The sequence below is a fragment of the Ambystoma mexicanum genome, chromosome 2p (genome assembly GCF_040938575.1).
Source record: "Ambystoma mexicanum isolate Mex_15411 chromosome 2p, UKY_AmexF1_1, whole genome shotgun sequence".
NCBI lineage: Eukaryota > Metazoa > Chordata > Amphibia > Caudata > Ambystomatidae > Ambystoma > Ambystoma mexicanum.
Window position 1 is genome coordinate 1,410,294,631 of NC_090923.1, and position 16,278 is coordinate 1,410,310,908.

The window sequence follows — 16,278 nt, forward strand, 5'->3', positions numbered from 1 at the left end:
ACAAACAGCGTCTCAAGCAGGAAAACGGGCTAAGCGGTACTTAACAGAAGGTACTTCGTTGAGGGTGCGCGTGGTCCGACTACTGCGCCTAGACCGAGGAAATCTACATATGAAAAAGCCACTTAAAGTACCTGCAAAGAAGCTGGTTATTGAATATGAATGAAAGTTGATGAGAACTGAAATTAAAGAACTGTATTTGCGAGGTGTCGCTGCCAATTTTTGTCATATGTAAAATGTTTTTGTTCAAAAATACACATTTTGCCATTTCCAAAATAAAAACAAATGCGCTGCTAATTACAAGACGACCACCAAACGGGTTGAGCAGGGCACTTACTGGTGCTTGGTCCAGACAATGATCCAGATGGGTTGTGGGACAGTACAGAAGGAGATTGATTCCTGACGTCATCTTCTGGCAAGTTCTTTACAGGGTGCAAGCATATTCCTGAAAGAAGATTTTGTTCAGTCTGTAAACATGTGTCTTAGAAGCACAGAAACCAAACAATAAAGGGTCCTTTTTAAAATGATTATGGCATTTCCTTGGATGTTTTAGTTATCACTGCACATGAACACACCTTGTTTCCCGAGAAAAAGAGCAGCACCAGTGCCCGCTTCCTCAAACTGTCATACATCTCCAGCATGCACTATGCACTTTCTCTTATTTTTCTCCGATTTCTTACTTCACAAGTTCCCCATCTCCTGTGGCTATTGCCTGTACATAAACTACATGCTGTTGCACTCGCTTTTATCTTCAGCTACTATTATTTCAACTTCAAGGAATATTTACATACTAAAAAATTGACCAATCTCTCCATTCCTCCCTCTTTTCTTTACATACTTATTTTCTACCTTAATGTGCAGCTCTCCTTCAGAACGGCCTGTTGGTGTATTGCTGCTAGCTCAAACAGTGCCTACTTGCACCGGCATCCATTCATGCTGCTGTACCCTTTATAATCAGAGGACTCCCTGCGGGTTTCCTGTAGCTGCCATGCAGTGATCGATACTGCCTGCACCCCAAGTCTACAATAGGTCTGTGGAACGTAACTAGGAGCAAGGCATTTCAGCCGGACCAGAGGCTATAGGCAAATCATCTCATCGCTGATGGTTCCAGTTTCCGATCTACTCTCTTCTTCTGGACCATTTTCTGGAACATTCAACAATGATCTACGTTATTGTTTCCATATGATGGTCTATATTTTTGTTTGTTTTAGCCTATTTCACAAAAATATGTTCTTGTGCATTCTTCAGCGCCAGTATCGCACCAATATATCCACATTGGTTGAAAATGTGCACTACACAAAACTAAATACAACAAAATCTGATGTTCTGCCTTTTAAGGTAGGTTTTACACGGCCCACTAATGAGGACTGTACAACCACTAAACTTGAGGTGGGAAAGAACCCTCATTCCAACAGGGAAGCCAAATATTGCTTAAATTAAGTGGTCAGCCAGAGCAGTAGGGCTTAACTCAAAGAAGAGGAATTAGGTTGACACAAAAGGTGCAGTTAGTCCACACAGCTATCCATAGAAAATAGACCACATTGGTATACTGAACAATCTACACCTTTATTTAATAACACATATGCAGCGCCAGATTCCAATGGAGCAGCACTTTTTCATATGAATTATTATTTATTTCATAACCACTTTTAATTGATGTACTTCAATTATTCAGATCACTCATTTATATTCATTTTCCGAGTCTGGCTATAAAAACGGATGTAATACGTAAACACTGCATATGTGGCACAGTGTCCGGGCATGTGATGTTCTTTTAGACGCAACATGGAGCAGGGGAGGGACCTCCTTGTGCGAGCTTGGTCTGGGCTGAGGTCGGTGTGGAAGAATCATTGACAGGCTGCAGAATTTCCGGCACAAGCTTCAGGCTGCACAGAAAAGCCTCGGCAGCGAGAGACGAGCACTCGCTTTCCCCCACCGGGCCCTGTGGCTGTTGCTCAGCACTGCCCTGCTTTGGCCCCCAGGGCTCATGCATGAATGACAATTACGCACACAGCACCAGAAGGGACCATACGGAACGGCCATATTATCTATCTATCCTCTCACTCAAAGAATCACTAAAAACAATGCGGGTGAAGAATTTCATATATACAATTTTAAATCTTTTTTTTAAATCCAACTGGATGCGAACCGTGTATGCTGCTGCTTGTGCATGCCATTGACAGGTGGCGCTAGACTACCTGTATTGCATTCTGTTTTCGTTTCTGTCAAAGCATTTTAACAGCTATATGACAATGTTCCTTTAGACAATAAGTCCAGCACACTTAATTCTCTCTACTGCTGAACATCTTTGCTCTGACCACTTGTAAAACCGTTGACACGAAAATTACGGTCATATGTGAAAATGTCGCAAGGAAAAGGTTGCCAGTGAGGTGTGTTTTCCCCGCTGAGCCTTCCCCAACATATTCTAGGACTGATGTTATTTACAACTGCGTCAAATATTATTTTTGGAAAGTGCTTGATTTCCTTCAGAGTGAAAACGTTATTAAATCTCGCCCATTGGCGACACTATCACTGGAAACCCAAATGACATGCTAAACATCAGAGACAGCAGACGGATTTGCATGCCTCCTTCACTTTTATCATTTTAGTCCCATGCCAGGTGCAGTCTGGCATGTTATTTACTCGGCACAAACCAACATGTTTCTATGGAGAAAGTAACTCTTCCAAGCTGCAATCAATCTTTTCACTGCTTAACATTACCCAAGTCCAGTGAAAGCAGTTGCAATGGACCGTCTGATAGTCTTATGGTAGCCTGCCCATCAACAACGTCAGAGTTAGAATGATTTTATTATGGTATTTATTGAGCGCGGACCTAGCTTTGAGACAGTGCTTTTACAGAGGTATAGAACAATACAGATAAATAACGGTGCGCTTTACAACAAGAAAGATGCATAATTGAGCGCTTTTCAGTTTTAAAATAACAGATATCCAGCAGGGAGTGGGATACAGAGGGGCACAGATGAGGGAGTACAGTTGTACCAGGTGGCAGTGTTGGGGAGAATTCTCTTCTAATGCTAATTTCCCTTACCTATAAAGTCCCCCAGCAGCTTTGATGGATTGGAAGGGTTTCTGTTTACTCTCCTTCTAAGAGTGAGACCCTTTTTTCCCCCACTCTTCGACAGATTGCTAGTGTATGTTTTAGGCCATCTTGTGTGCTTATAGTCTATGGGGTTTTTCTCACCCTCATAGGAATCATCTTTTTAACATGTGTGGTACACAGCACCCTCTGTGCCGTACCACAGGGGTGTCGTAGCGACCCCCAAACATAGACTCCATACCATGGGACTGACTACTGTCTCCCAGGGCATTTAAAGTTCACATTGACTTTACTATTCAATAATGATGAACTAAATCAGTACAACCCATCTTAAAATAGAAGTACTGGAAAGGATTAATAGTTTTCCCCTAGTGTTCATTTTCGAGGGGGTACCGTATAGTCCCTCTCTCAAAAGTTTCTGGCTGGTGGCAGTGGTTACCACCATAAATATTCGAATATTTTCATATGGGATTTTTCCATTGTTCGAGGCTACCACTTTTACTGACAGCCTCTAACATACCGCCGGTTTATATTAATATTAACTTTAATCCAGTGTTTTTTTTTTGCCAGAACTTTAATAATATTTCTTTCTCGTGTCTTTCTCTGAAATCCTAACCCGGGTCGGGGATCCTTTGTTCGTCCTTTTGGCATGCTTCTGCACAGAAGCCCTCCTCTCTGCGCCACTGAGTCTGGGGTAGACAGGATGTGTGGGAGGGGGAATAGGCACCCTGGACAGGGTTGCCTACGCAACCCAAGTCGCACTCTGCCCTGATAGGCTGGGGGGGGTTCTCCCGCCAGGAGAGCCATCCCACTGTGTGAGTGACAGCTAGGCTGTATGAATGGGGGTCTTGCTGCATAAAAGCAGGGTCCTGAGGACTGGAGGACAAGACGTCGCCACTGTAACTAAGAAACCGAAGAGGAGAGAAGCTGAAGACATCTGCAACGACTGAACCACCAGTGAATCCCTGCTGCAGATCCTCACCACTTTTCACCAACGACTTGAGAAGAACTTCCTCTGCAAGAGTCTTCTTCCCTTGTGCTGGTGGGGCCAACCAGTTCACCAATCGCCTTCCAGGACCTGCCTTGGTCGAATCGCCAGTGACCTGCACTCAGAGACCGGATAGCCAGGCACCCGTCCACCACGACCGCGATTTAAAGGAGCGCACCTTTTATTCGTGTCGGCAGCACAGCGGCTGGTTTCATCCCTGGGCAGTGCAGTAACTCAAACCTTCCTCCACAACAAGAGCCTCTCTTCCTCTGCTGGATCTCCCGAACTGCAGGAACTGCCAGGAACTACCGCCACCACAGGAGCCTCTTCCACGTTTAAGGTACATTGTTCCGCCAGGCCTCCCGTTTCATTGGGTATCGCTAAAGGGGTTTTAAATCCTTTACTTACCTACTGGGTTGGCCGTCCCTATCATCTAACATTGTCTTTCACCTTCTGCAACCGCCTTTTCAAATCGTTAAACAAAGACTTGACTGCAGCTACTAGAACAGTTTGATCCTGGGCACATTGCCTTGTACCACTGACTCTGACACAGGCCTACTGACTCTGGCTAAATCTGTTACAACTGCCTTTTCTAGATTGCTTCTCACCTAGAAATGTGTTGGTGCACCTAACTCTTTTAACCACCTTTTCCTTCCCTCATTTAAACTTGTGAAGTGTCATTTTGCTCGGTTTTCACCTCAGTTTTGCTTATACTAAAGTACTGCCTTGCCTAACTTGTTCACAATCTACTTGGGAAGTATTTCTGGTGTATTCTAGAGTCTAAACCTGTATAACTTGTCCTTTCCCTCCCTTTTGAGAAATTGATAGAGTGCCATTTCTGCTTGGTTGTCACTGTGCCGTTTTGCTCAGTTTTCACTCTGGCTCAAACTTGTCTAAAATTTAAATAGGGAGCTGTGTTTACTTTTCTTGACTGATTTAACTTGCTTTAACAATACTTATTTGTGTGTGAACATCAGAGTGTGTTAAATAAATATATATATACACTTTTTGATACCAAGCTTTGGTCAGTGTTTCCTTGTTCCATAGTACTGTAGCCCTAATGTGTAAACCCTGAATACTGCTCATCTCCCTCTTGAGATAAGTCTGACTGCTTATCCACAGCTACCAACTAAATCTTTGTGGTACAGACTGATACCAAAGGGGTTTTATTGCATATACCTGTAGTCTTAATCTTCTGTAGTGCTCCCCAAGGGAACTGCACAGGATTCTGCCTAACGGGCAGGGCGGGGAGGGCTGGGCAACGTCTAGCTAGTCAGGTGGTGCGAGGGGAGACATGATGGCCTAGGTGTTGAGGAGGAGAGACTCCTTGAAGAGGTTGGGTCTTTAGTTCTTTTCTGAATTGTAGGCGCCTGGGGGAGAGTCTGATGCTTACAGAGAGGAAGATCCATAGTCTTGGGGCGTAGGCAGAGAATGCTGGTTTTCTGGCCCTTTCCTTTTTGCAGCAGCAGATTTCAAGTCTGCATGTGTCCTGGCTTCTAGTGGTGCCCTGTCCACCGGAGATGCTGAGTTTCTCAGCAAGGTAGCTGGGCGACTTGAGGGGGACTGCCTTATAGATGATGTAGCAAGACTTGAATCACTTGAAGGTGATTTGTGAGTGCAGTGGGAGTCAGTGGCAATCGATGAGGGCCGGAGTTATCTGGTAGTATCTATGTAGACCCTTGATGAGGGGGGGCACAAGGGAGGGCAAAAGGAAGCTTTTGGGGAGTGCATTGCCCCCATCCAGGTGGGACAAGACCAGTGCTTGAACGGTGGATCTAAACCTGTCTGGAGGAAGGGCTTGACTTTCCGCAGGAGGGGGAGCTGATACCAAGCTGTCCGAGTTTTCTTAGCTATGTGTGACTTGAAGGCGAGGTTTTTGCCGCTGTGGAACCCGAGGGACTAGGCGCAGGAGGTGAGCCCGGGTGTGAAGCCTGTAGCCAGGTCTGTATGTCTGAGTGTTCGGTGCTGTAGGTGCAGAGTAGTAATTCGGTCTTGGAGGGGTTGAGCTTCAAATATGCATTGGACATCCAAGACTGGATCAGCGAGAGGCAGTTTTTGAGCCTATGGATGTCCTTATTGAAGTCGATCTTGAGGTATAGCGGTGTGTCATCAGCGTATTGGTGGATGTGGATGTTGTGTGTGGCTAGGAGGGCTCATTAGGTTCCTGTATTCCAGTTTTTTTTGTTGGAGTTTGAGAAGGAGATCCATAGCTGGGTTCCAAGGGAAAGTCCAGTTAACATTGTGAAAATGCACCCTTTTACTTGTCTTAATTCATTCAAACAGAAAGCACAGTGGTTAGAGACACCTACAAAGTGAAGTGGATAGGTTTTCTTCCACTCCACTTTATAATTGTATGCTTTTTTGTTATGTTATCCAATATTTGTACTGCGTTCATCACTGTAGTGGTCTTACAGTGGCTGACCTTATTGGGTTGAGTGGAAGGGGATATGGTTGTCGAACTAGTGATGCATGTTTCTCAAATGTAATAATTATAATTGTAATGGGTTATTTATAACACCCTTAATACCCAGAGGTTTCTAAAAGCGGACCTGAGCATCGGATCTGTGTTGCTCCGACCCGTCTTGCATTCAAGACGAGCACGTTGAACCTGAGCTATTCTCCAGAGACCAGAGTTATTGGTAAGCATGAGTGTAGGACTCAGAAGAATACTGCTTGGTTTAGAGCAGAGTTTCATTGTAATGGCCATATCTAGAATCGACCAAGCATGGTAGTAGATGTAGTTAGTTGGTGATTGGTTTCACTTGAGAGTGCTCAATCAGGACGTAGCAGTCTTCAAGTTAAGTTGGGCAAAGGGGGCAGAGAAATGTAGGGGGACACATGCAATTGGTTGGGTCTAGGGCAGCAGAAGGTCTAAATACACTATTCTCTTTGACTCCTCTCTCTTCTTCTCCCAACATATTTCCCTCACTTTTCACACCTGTCGCTACCACCTCTTCAATATTCGCAAAATCCGTCCCTCCCTCACTTTCCACGCTACCAAACTCTTAATCTCCTCCCTCATCTCCTCCTGCCTGTTCTATTGCTCTTCCCTACTCTTTGGACTACCTACATCTCAACTTGCCCCCTTTAAATCCATCTACCACTCTGCTGTTCGTACCCTATGTCTCCCTACCTCCCCTGACTCCATCTCGACTTCGCTCTCTTACCTTGGCTGGCTACCATTTCACTCCCAACTTAAATTTCACTTTCTCTTCCTTGTCTTCAAATCCCTCCATGGTCTCGCTCCCCCTTATCTCCCCTCCCTTCTCTTTTTCTACTCCCCCTCCCGTTCCCTTCGATCCGCTGACCATTTCCTTATCACTGTACCTCCATCCCCCTGTGCCTCCTCCTGTTTCCACTCCTTCCAACTCCTAGCGCCTCTGCACTGGAACTCCCTTCCTCTCGTAATCTGCTCCACCCGGACCTTCTCCTCATTCCGCACTTTGCTTAAATCTCTCCTCCTCCATTCTTCTCCTTGAAACCCCTCTGCCCCCTCTGCATCCCCTCCCTCCTCATTCTTTCCCCTTGGCTATCTCTCTCCCCTCTCCCACCTCCCCTCTCTTTCCCTTCCCTTTCCCTCCTCCAACTCATCACCCAGCCCCCCAGACCCACTCCCCTATTCCCCTTTCCCCTTCAGTTAATTGCTCTTTTCACTGTTTTGTTGGATGATTCATATTGTAATTTTGCTTCCACCGTTATATTGTTTATGTTTTTATGTATTAAGTTGTTCCACTGTACAGCACCTTGGTGTAAGGCGCTTTTTAGATCAATAAATACAAATACTATTACACACACTTAACTGATAGAGGCATCTATTTTAGTAATCAAAACACACACTAGATACATATCTAGTAAATGCTACAAAGATGCATACAAATGCGATATTATGTTGTAAAATCACTACCAGATGATAGACACATTGCATACAAGGACCAGGGATGGGAAGAGAATGGAACCAGACAAAACATACAGATAAATAGTCATCACAGGATCCCACTTCCAGTACTAACAAAGTTGCAGTAATTCTAGACCTATAGGATATAGTGCTTGGGAAATACAAATGCAGACAAATCAAACGAAGGGGTTAGTAGGTGGACCTTTAAAACTCAAACATACATCGATCGAAGACACATGAAACATTTAGACTGTCAGCATTAATGTATTAACAGTCAGGGGAAAAATAGAAATGTCACCAAAAATAGTTGCAATGTAATTAGGCATTCACTTTAGCAGAAGGGGAAAAGATAATTTTATGCATAAAAAAAAATAAAAAAAATAAAAATCACTGCAACAAGCTACAACTCCAGTGATTGTCCTAAAACTTCCTGGATCCAAACTGGATGTAGGAAAAATGTTCAGGGTCAAGAACATACCCCCCAAAGTCCCTTTGCAGAGACAAGGCAAGTAAACGATCCCCATTGAAATCAATGGAACAAAGTCAATTTGCAATCGGCATCTATGAGGGGAAAAAAGGTCGGAGCAGACCGCAACAAAGGGCGCCATAAACATGTGTGAGAACCAGGAGCCCCAGAAGAAGACACTGCACAACAGGAAAACACCCAGTGGAACCCAATGAGAAAAGGCGGTTGAGACCCACCTGTGAATAATCCATGGGGAGCCCTGAAGCTAAGTATTGTTAATACTTTACAATCCCATGGCCAGAGATACATGCTAATGGTGCTTGTTTCTAGAAAGTGGGTTCCAGGAAGGCTACATTTCCTGAGAAGTACAAGGCTTATTTTACAGGTGTGGTTTACTCTCCAGTAACTTGAACCCTGGGCCAACGACAGACAAGAAGAACCAACTGCCTTCCTTGAAATGAGCCCCTCAAGCCAGAAACAAAAGGAGTGGTGCGGAGAACTCAAAAAGATGACAGAATGTGGCAAAGCAGGTTCCAGCAGTTTGAATGACAAAATAGGTCAGACCAGTGTAAGGTAGGCATGGTATCAAACAGTGAAGACAGACACAATTGATTACAGTTTAAGAGAGTTTAATCAACTTCAATGGGTTGGTAGAATGCCTATCTAAACCTAAATCTAAAGATAGGAGCAAGCTACGACCATAAATTAATAATAACACAGTCCTAGTGGAGTCTGTCAAAATAAAAGGGCCAATACTAATAAACCTATTGCCAATCCTTACTTCTAAATAAAAAATGGTGTGGGATAACAATGTATGCAAAATAAAAGTGGTCAAGAAATGAAATGTCAGGATAGTTGAGCAGTTAGCTTCCCTTAGCCACGTTTTCAGCACGGGGAAAGGTGGCACATGTGGGCTTCCCGCCACACTCTGGCTTCTTGGCCATGAGGTAACAGTTCAACACATAGGCATCAGGGCCTTCTGCCCACTTCTCTCTGCAATGACAGTCTCTTATTGCAGAGGGCCTGATGTAACAAAGAAAAGTTCCTTTCCATTGTCAGGATTTTCACTTTCTTAAGTTCAAGACTGGTCTCCCTCGTCCGGGCTCAGTCCCATTTTCTACAATGTTCACAATTTGGTCTCCCTTGTTCGGGCTCGGACCGTGGATACCCTGCGTATGGGCTCAGATCCCTTCTGATACCAAAATCGAAGAGTTTCAAATGTGCGATGGGTTTTGCTTAAACCGTCACAGGACCACTTCGATTCACTTCAGACAATTTACACTTCACATCAATCTTCTTCTGTTGTTTCTTTTGTCAGGATACGACATAAAGACCTTCGAACACAGTGCCGGACAACTCTGTGAATGGTATTGTATCTTTCCTTCTCAAGTTAAACTATTCACCAGCAATTTAGCTACACTCGCGTCTTTCATCACACGTGTTTAACAATATTTGTTCCAGCGCTCTTTTTACAATGTTGCCGCTCACAACCTTGACTTCAACACAGACCGATCTGGCATTGGTCTCCCCAACTCACTGGCTGTGTTGTTCTCTGTTGCTTCTTTGTTCTTGGAGCCAAGTACGATACCACGGCATCTGCTGCTCCTTCCCGCCTTGGTCAGTTACGCGGGAGGACCCTCGGTATCTCCGACACACAATGCAGGATTCTTCAGCCTGGTGTCCTGGTCTTACATTTTCTGCCTTGAAGGTTTCTTGAAAATAACAGCTTCCTGCCAACAAGGTCAAAGGTGTTGCCCCTCTCAAGAACCTCTCGTGCCTCGTCGTCTTTCTCCCCCGTTCAGCTGCCAACTCGAAACTGCTATACCTTTATGTGTTTTGCCTCGCTCAAGAGTGTGCTCTCGTGCTCTGCCTTTTATCTGTGTGGGGAAGTGTAATGAAAGTCAGGTGTGAGTGATTGTCGATAATTGCCAACCTCACCTGACCATAGTATTGGGACATGTCAGGTATACGGCTCGGCTGCGAGTCTGTTGTGGGGAGGCAGAACAGTTTCTAAATATCCCATCGGGTAGTATGGGGTAAAGGTGTTACAGGGACGAGAGGGATACCGCGTCTCACCATCCAGTGTCCCACTCCCTGAGGACCCCTCACCCAGGTGATCCTCCCACACTGGTCCACCCCCAGGGTCTGTATCCAAGGCGATGGCCATGACCTGGCCACCTGAGAGAGAGATCTGTGGGGACTAGCGGGTGAGACACCTTCTGGTTTCTCACACCAGCCACAGAAAATGGTCCCACTGCCAAGACAATGGTGCATGCGGCCCAGGACAGCCCTAAAGAGCATATGAGGTAGGGTATTGGAGTCTCAACTTCCTTCCACAAAAATGGCCTGTTGATGGTATCAGCATGATACAGACACTTTGGCATGGATGTGAACTGGGACAAGGGAGTCCCAGGCCCCACATCTGGCCACAAGCACACCACCACTTTGAACAGGAAAGCTAGAGCTTTCCCCAGAAAAGGGCTTACCATATATGACAAATCCAGCCCTGGGAGGTCTGGAAGAATTCCAAGATACAAGATGGCTAAAGGAAGGTAAACATCTCATGGCACTGCCAGTTTAGAGTACACTGAGCCTCATTACAAGTTTGGTTATATTTTGGTGGTAAATCTGCTGAAATACCACCAAATGGATTTGCCATTACCACCACATGGTGTGGCAGAATTACTGCTGGATTACAAATGGTGGTATGGCACTGTTAGTCCCCATTTATGGAGCCAATAGGACTCCATGGGGATTTCAGCAGAATTATCACAGGCGATAATTCTGCCAGCAGTAATTCCATCAAAATTGCAGTTCTTTTTGGTAGTAAGGTGGTGGAATTACCTCCGGCATGTTGCTGGACATTTCTCCTCGACCCCACAGCCAATACCATAGTTGGGCGGTGCGGTAATGCAGTGGTAACTCTAACTGCTGCATTACCGCCGTTTGTTAGCAGCATCACCCAACTTGTAATGAGGCCCATTGTATTCTAAAAGGCATTAAGCTGAAAAATGCTAAGGTGCACCAGACAATTAAAAGAAACACGGTAGAGAAAGATATGTTGTTATCATCCAGTCTTGCACACATCATGCAAGTAACCACAAAGTTACAAGAAACAAAGTTCTTGGGGAAAAAAAGTATCACTACTGCACCTTACTGTAAGGTGAAGAATGCAATGTAAAATAAGGGACAAGTAACTTACCTTTAACTGTTGTTCGATTCACATGCTCATGAATATTCCCTGTCGTCAGGCTGGGAATCCTCGGTAAAAGAAAAAAACAGTTTCACTTCCGTTTATAAACTGTCTTTCTCCTATAAACCAATCACCAAGCTCAGGGTCATACTGCCCCCCAGCCAATGACTTCCCTCTCCCCAAGCTCCTCCTCTGGCAGCCATCTTCAGATTTGGTCGCACGTAACGGGGCAGTATGACCAAGGAGCCGCAGAGGGGCAGGAGGGAGGGTTTGCATGTGAATCCATGCCAGACCCATGCTGGAGAACAACAATTACAGGTAAGTAACGTGTTCCTTCTCCAGCATGGGGTCTGGCATGGATTCATATGCTCATGAATAAGGAATACATAGCAGTACATACATGCACAACCACAGGAGATGGCAAGGCTCAACAGAAGCAATTACTCTTACCTCCTCACCAGACTCGCCTTCAAGCGAACAAATTGCGCATCACTGGCTGGCTGACTCTGGACGCCTCTCTGGAATCCCTGAAGACGCAGTAGAAATTTGTGAAGGTGTGCATTGACCTCTGGGGCAGCCCTGCAGATGTCCAGCAGGGCCACACCAGAAAGGAATGCCGTTATGGCAGCGATCGCTCTGGTAGAATGGGCTCTCGGACGGCCAGGCAACTGTCAGTTTGCCAACCGGTGACAATGAGTGATGCAACGGAAAGCCACCGGGAGATGTTAGCCTTGGACAAGGCCTTCCCATTGTTCACAGGGCCAAAGTTCACAAAAAGCTGAGAAGTCTTCTGGACACTATTTGTGTGGGCCACATAAAACTTCAGCGCTCGATCTACGTCCAGCGAGTGCCAAGTTCTTTCAGCCGGCGACAAAGGCAACAGAAAAAACACAGGTAACACCAAGGGTTCGTTGAGATGAAATTCCGACGGCACCTTGGGCATGAAGGATGGGTGCGTACGCAGTACCATCTTTGTCTCGTCCAATGTCAAGTAGGGTTGCTTGCAGGACAGGGTATGGATCTCACCTACTCTCCTGGCAGAGGTGATGGCCACGAGGAACGCTGTTTTCCAAGACAAAAACTTAAGCAGAGCTTGATGCATCTGCTTGAATCGGGCCCCCATGAGCCTAGACAGCACCATGTTGGGCTCCCACGCCGGGGCAGGGGCCTTCACCGGGTGAAACGAACAGAACAGTGCTTTGATGAACTCCTTCACTAAACGGTTTGACCAAAGAGAAGACCGTCCCAGAGACCTGGTGTAGCGGGAGATGGCCGCCAGATGTACCTTGATGGAGGCGTGAGCCAGCACCGACTTAGCCAACGACAACAGGTATGGGAGGACTTGGGGGGGGGCCGTGATACCTAAAAGGGTTAATCTTCTGCGACCTAAACAAGTCGTGAAGTGCTTCCATTTGTTTCCGTAACACTTCAGAGTCGACGACGCCCTTGCCCTTGCGAGGACTTCCCTGCAATCCGCGGGCAGCTCATAACCACTCAACCCTAGCACTGCAGGAGCCAGGCCTTCAGGTTCAGCGATCTTGGGTCGTGGTGTAGGATCGCGCCTCCTTCTCTGTCGAGAAGATCTGCGACCACTGGTAGCTTGATTGGAGGGGCCACCGACATGCTGAGAAGGTCCGGGTACCAGATCTGCCTCGGCCACGCCAGGCCGACGAGGATTATCCTGCACCGCTACCGTCTGAGTTGACTGCTAACTCATAGTAGCAACGTCAACGGGGGGGGGGAACGCGTACAAAAACAGGCCTTCCCACAGGAAGGAGAATGCGTCCCTCATGATCCAGGCTGGGGAAACCTGCTGGCGAAACTCCAGCACTTGGTGTTCGTTGCCGTCGCAAACAGATCCATCTGGGGACCGCCCCACTTGAGGAAGAGGTTGTCCACTTCATCCTGCCGAAGTTCCCATTCGTGGCAAGAGCGCATCTCCCTGCTGAGGGAGTCAGCAATGGTGTTTTTGACTCCTGCCAGGTGGAACGGAACAAGGAATATCCCCTGGGCGACGGCCCAATGCCACAACTCCTGCGCCTCTCTCAAGAGTGCTAGGGACCTGGTGCCCCCCTGCTGCCGGATGTAAAACATTGTGGTGGTAATGCCTGTGAAGACCCTCACCACTTTGTCCCTGAGGGACGGAAGAAATGACTTGAGGGCCCAAAAGACAGCCCATAGTTCCAGTACGTTCATGTGTAGTGCCTCCTCAAACGATAGCCACAGGCCTCTGGCATGAAGACGTCCGGTGTGGGCTCCCTTCATTTCCAAGGCTGGTATGGCCGTGTCTGGAAGTATCTGCCTCCGCCGATGTTGGAGCGAACGCCCTACCATCTTAACGCTCAACAGAAATCCTCATTGAGCGCGATCCTGTCTTTGAAAGTTCCGGACACTTGGATCCAACGGGCGTCCAGGGTGGTCCTCACTGTGGCAATCTTTAGTGCTAACAGCTGTTGCACTTTGCCCAAAATGGCTGCTATCATCTCCTCGGAGCCGCTACACAGGACACTGTGTTGAGCCTGGACCGCAAGAACAACATGTTCTGCAGGATTTTGCATAGTTCACTGAGAACACCAGCTCTGTCAGAAGCCGGACGGTCCTGTCCGTGTCATCGACGGCAACGTCCTCCGACTTGGCCCGGATGAGCCAGTCGTCGAGGTAAGCGTACACAGGAATCCCCTGCAGCTGTAGATGTGCTGCCACCAAAGACAGGCACTTTGGAAATACTCTGGGTGCCGACTTCAGCCCGAAGGGAAGTGTAACGCTCACCTGATTCCCGCAGAGGCGCCGGTCTTGACTGGGTGAATGCTGTATCTTCAAAGGTGATGTGTAACACACGGTTGGCTGTTTGGGCTGGTCCTCTGTGCACTGTATGTCTGACTCGAAGAGTAAGATGTCTGCAGATAGAAAATATGGGATTAATGAACTGGGGTTATTGGGTGCCTCTCTCCTCTTCCCTTTCTCTTCTCCTGTAGAACCCCAAAGGTTAACGCCCTCACCTTAGGTAAGTGAACGCCGAGCTCTCCATCTGCCTCGGGGCCGGGTGCCGTAACCAGTTTCTTCACTGGATAAGGGTGTAGGCCTCTTGACCTCAGAGGACTGCTGTCCGTCGTTAACTGCACGAACGGTAAGTTCTGGGCACTTCAAATGTCTTAAAAGTCTTTTGTAATGATATCTCTTGTTTTGCAGGGTTCCGGCGATGGCGGATGGCGGGCTGATGAGAGTTGAGGATCGAACCCGCGTGAGGAATAGAAGCGCCTGGAAGCACGTAAGTAAGCGCTTGTGGCCTGCTTCACGATGCGCACTAACTGTCCCTTTTATCTTGCAGGTACAAGTTCGGAGCTTTAGAGAAGCTGAAGGGTGCTGGAATACCCACTGGATTCGGCGTGGGAAGGAGTAATGGCACGTGAGTAATAAAGTTGCCCAATGTCTTTAAACGCACCTTCTTTTGTCTTTCAGATGCGGGATGCAGCGCCGAAGGCCTCCCGAGCGTGCGAAGAGCTGGTAAGCTTTTGTCTTTCAGATGCCGGAATGCAGTGCGAAGACTTCCGTAGCATGCAAAGAGTAGGTAAGCCTTTGTCTTTCAGATGCCGGAATGCAGCGCGAGGCGTTGGTGACAGCCGATGGACCAGGTAAGAGATGCGCTGCCACTGAAGACCGTAGTGCTAACCTGTTCTTTCTTTGTCTTTACAGGTGCTGCTGAAGACTGGATTCCAGGATGGTAAGCCTTTGTTCCCTTAGGCCCAGGATCAGAAGCAGAAGACACGATGAGCGTTCTGCTGCAGAGAATGCAGAATAACGCAAAGCAAGATTCATCCATCGGGTGTGGTTTAAATAGCCTCCTGTAGTGCTTAGATGTCTCCTTCCACAGCCACGCCTAGGTAAGAAAAGAGTTCCTGCTTTCCAGAAGAGTTCCAGTGTTCTGAACCTAGGGAGTGGCTCCTGCCCCACCCAACAGGAAAAGTAGTCCCAAACAGAAGAGGATCAGGGGTTCAACTGGCAGGTAAGTAAGCAGCATGGTCTGCTGCAGGTAAGTCCACCCAAGCATTATGAGCCCGGCGCTTCCAGCGCTGGGACTGGACATCTTTATGAGCCTGGTGCCACTGGCGCCAGGACAGGGTCCAAAAGGTCCCAATTGGGACTGGCTGGCACTCGGAACCGGGGTTATGGGTCTGCTTCCAAGGGAGTCGGGCAAGTCCTGATCTTTTAGAAGCAGAGATCATGACAGGAAGGGCCTTGAACTGGTAGTGCTTCCTTTGTACGACGAAGCGCATGAACTTGCAATGTTTCACGTGAATAGGGATCAGGAAGTATGCGTCCTCCAGATCCGACGACGACAGAAAGACTCCCTCCTTCAGTTGGCCGAGCACGTGCTGCAACGTGACCATCCTGAATGTTTGGGACTTGATGAACTTGTTGCGTCGTCGTAGGTCGAGAATGGGCATCCAGCCCACTGTCTTGTTTCTTCAACGAGCTCCCTGACTTCCTTCCTGAGGGACGAAAGGAAGGACGGTGCTGCTGCAGCATGCCGAGGGCACGGGCCATCTCCGTGTTGGTTTTGATGGCCTTAAGAGACTCGTTGAGTGCCTTGGCAGAAACATTGTCTAAGTCGAACTGCATGTCCATCTGGACCTCTTGCTGAAATTGGTGGCCTTCAGCCAGCCACGACGACGGAGGCAAA

General features: G+C 47.3%; 1 protein-coding gene across 8 annotated transcripts in view; it reads right to left on the reverse strand.

The window, feature by feature from the left end:
* LOC138567561 (uncharacterized) overlaps positions 1-16,278 on the reverse strand; it is a 2,466,350-nt gene that overhangs the window by 609,703 nt on the left and 1,840,369 nt on the right. For all 8 annotated transcript variants that reach the window (XM_069645900.1, XM_069645903.1, XM_069645902.1 and 5 more), the window contains one exon: positions 335-442. In XM_069645900.1, coding sequence (XP_069502001.1) covers positions 335-442 — 108 coding nt within the window. The remainder of the gene's footprint in view (positions 1-334; positions 443-16,278) is intronic.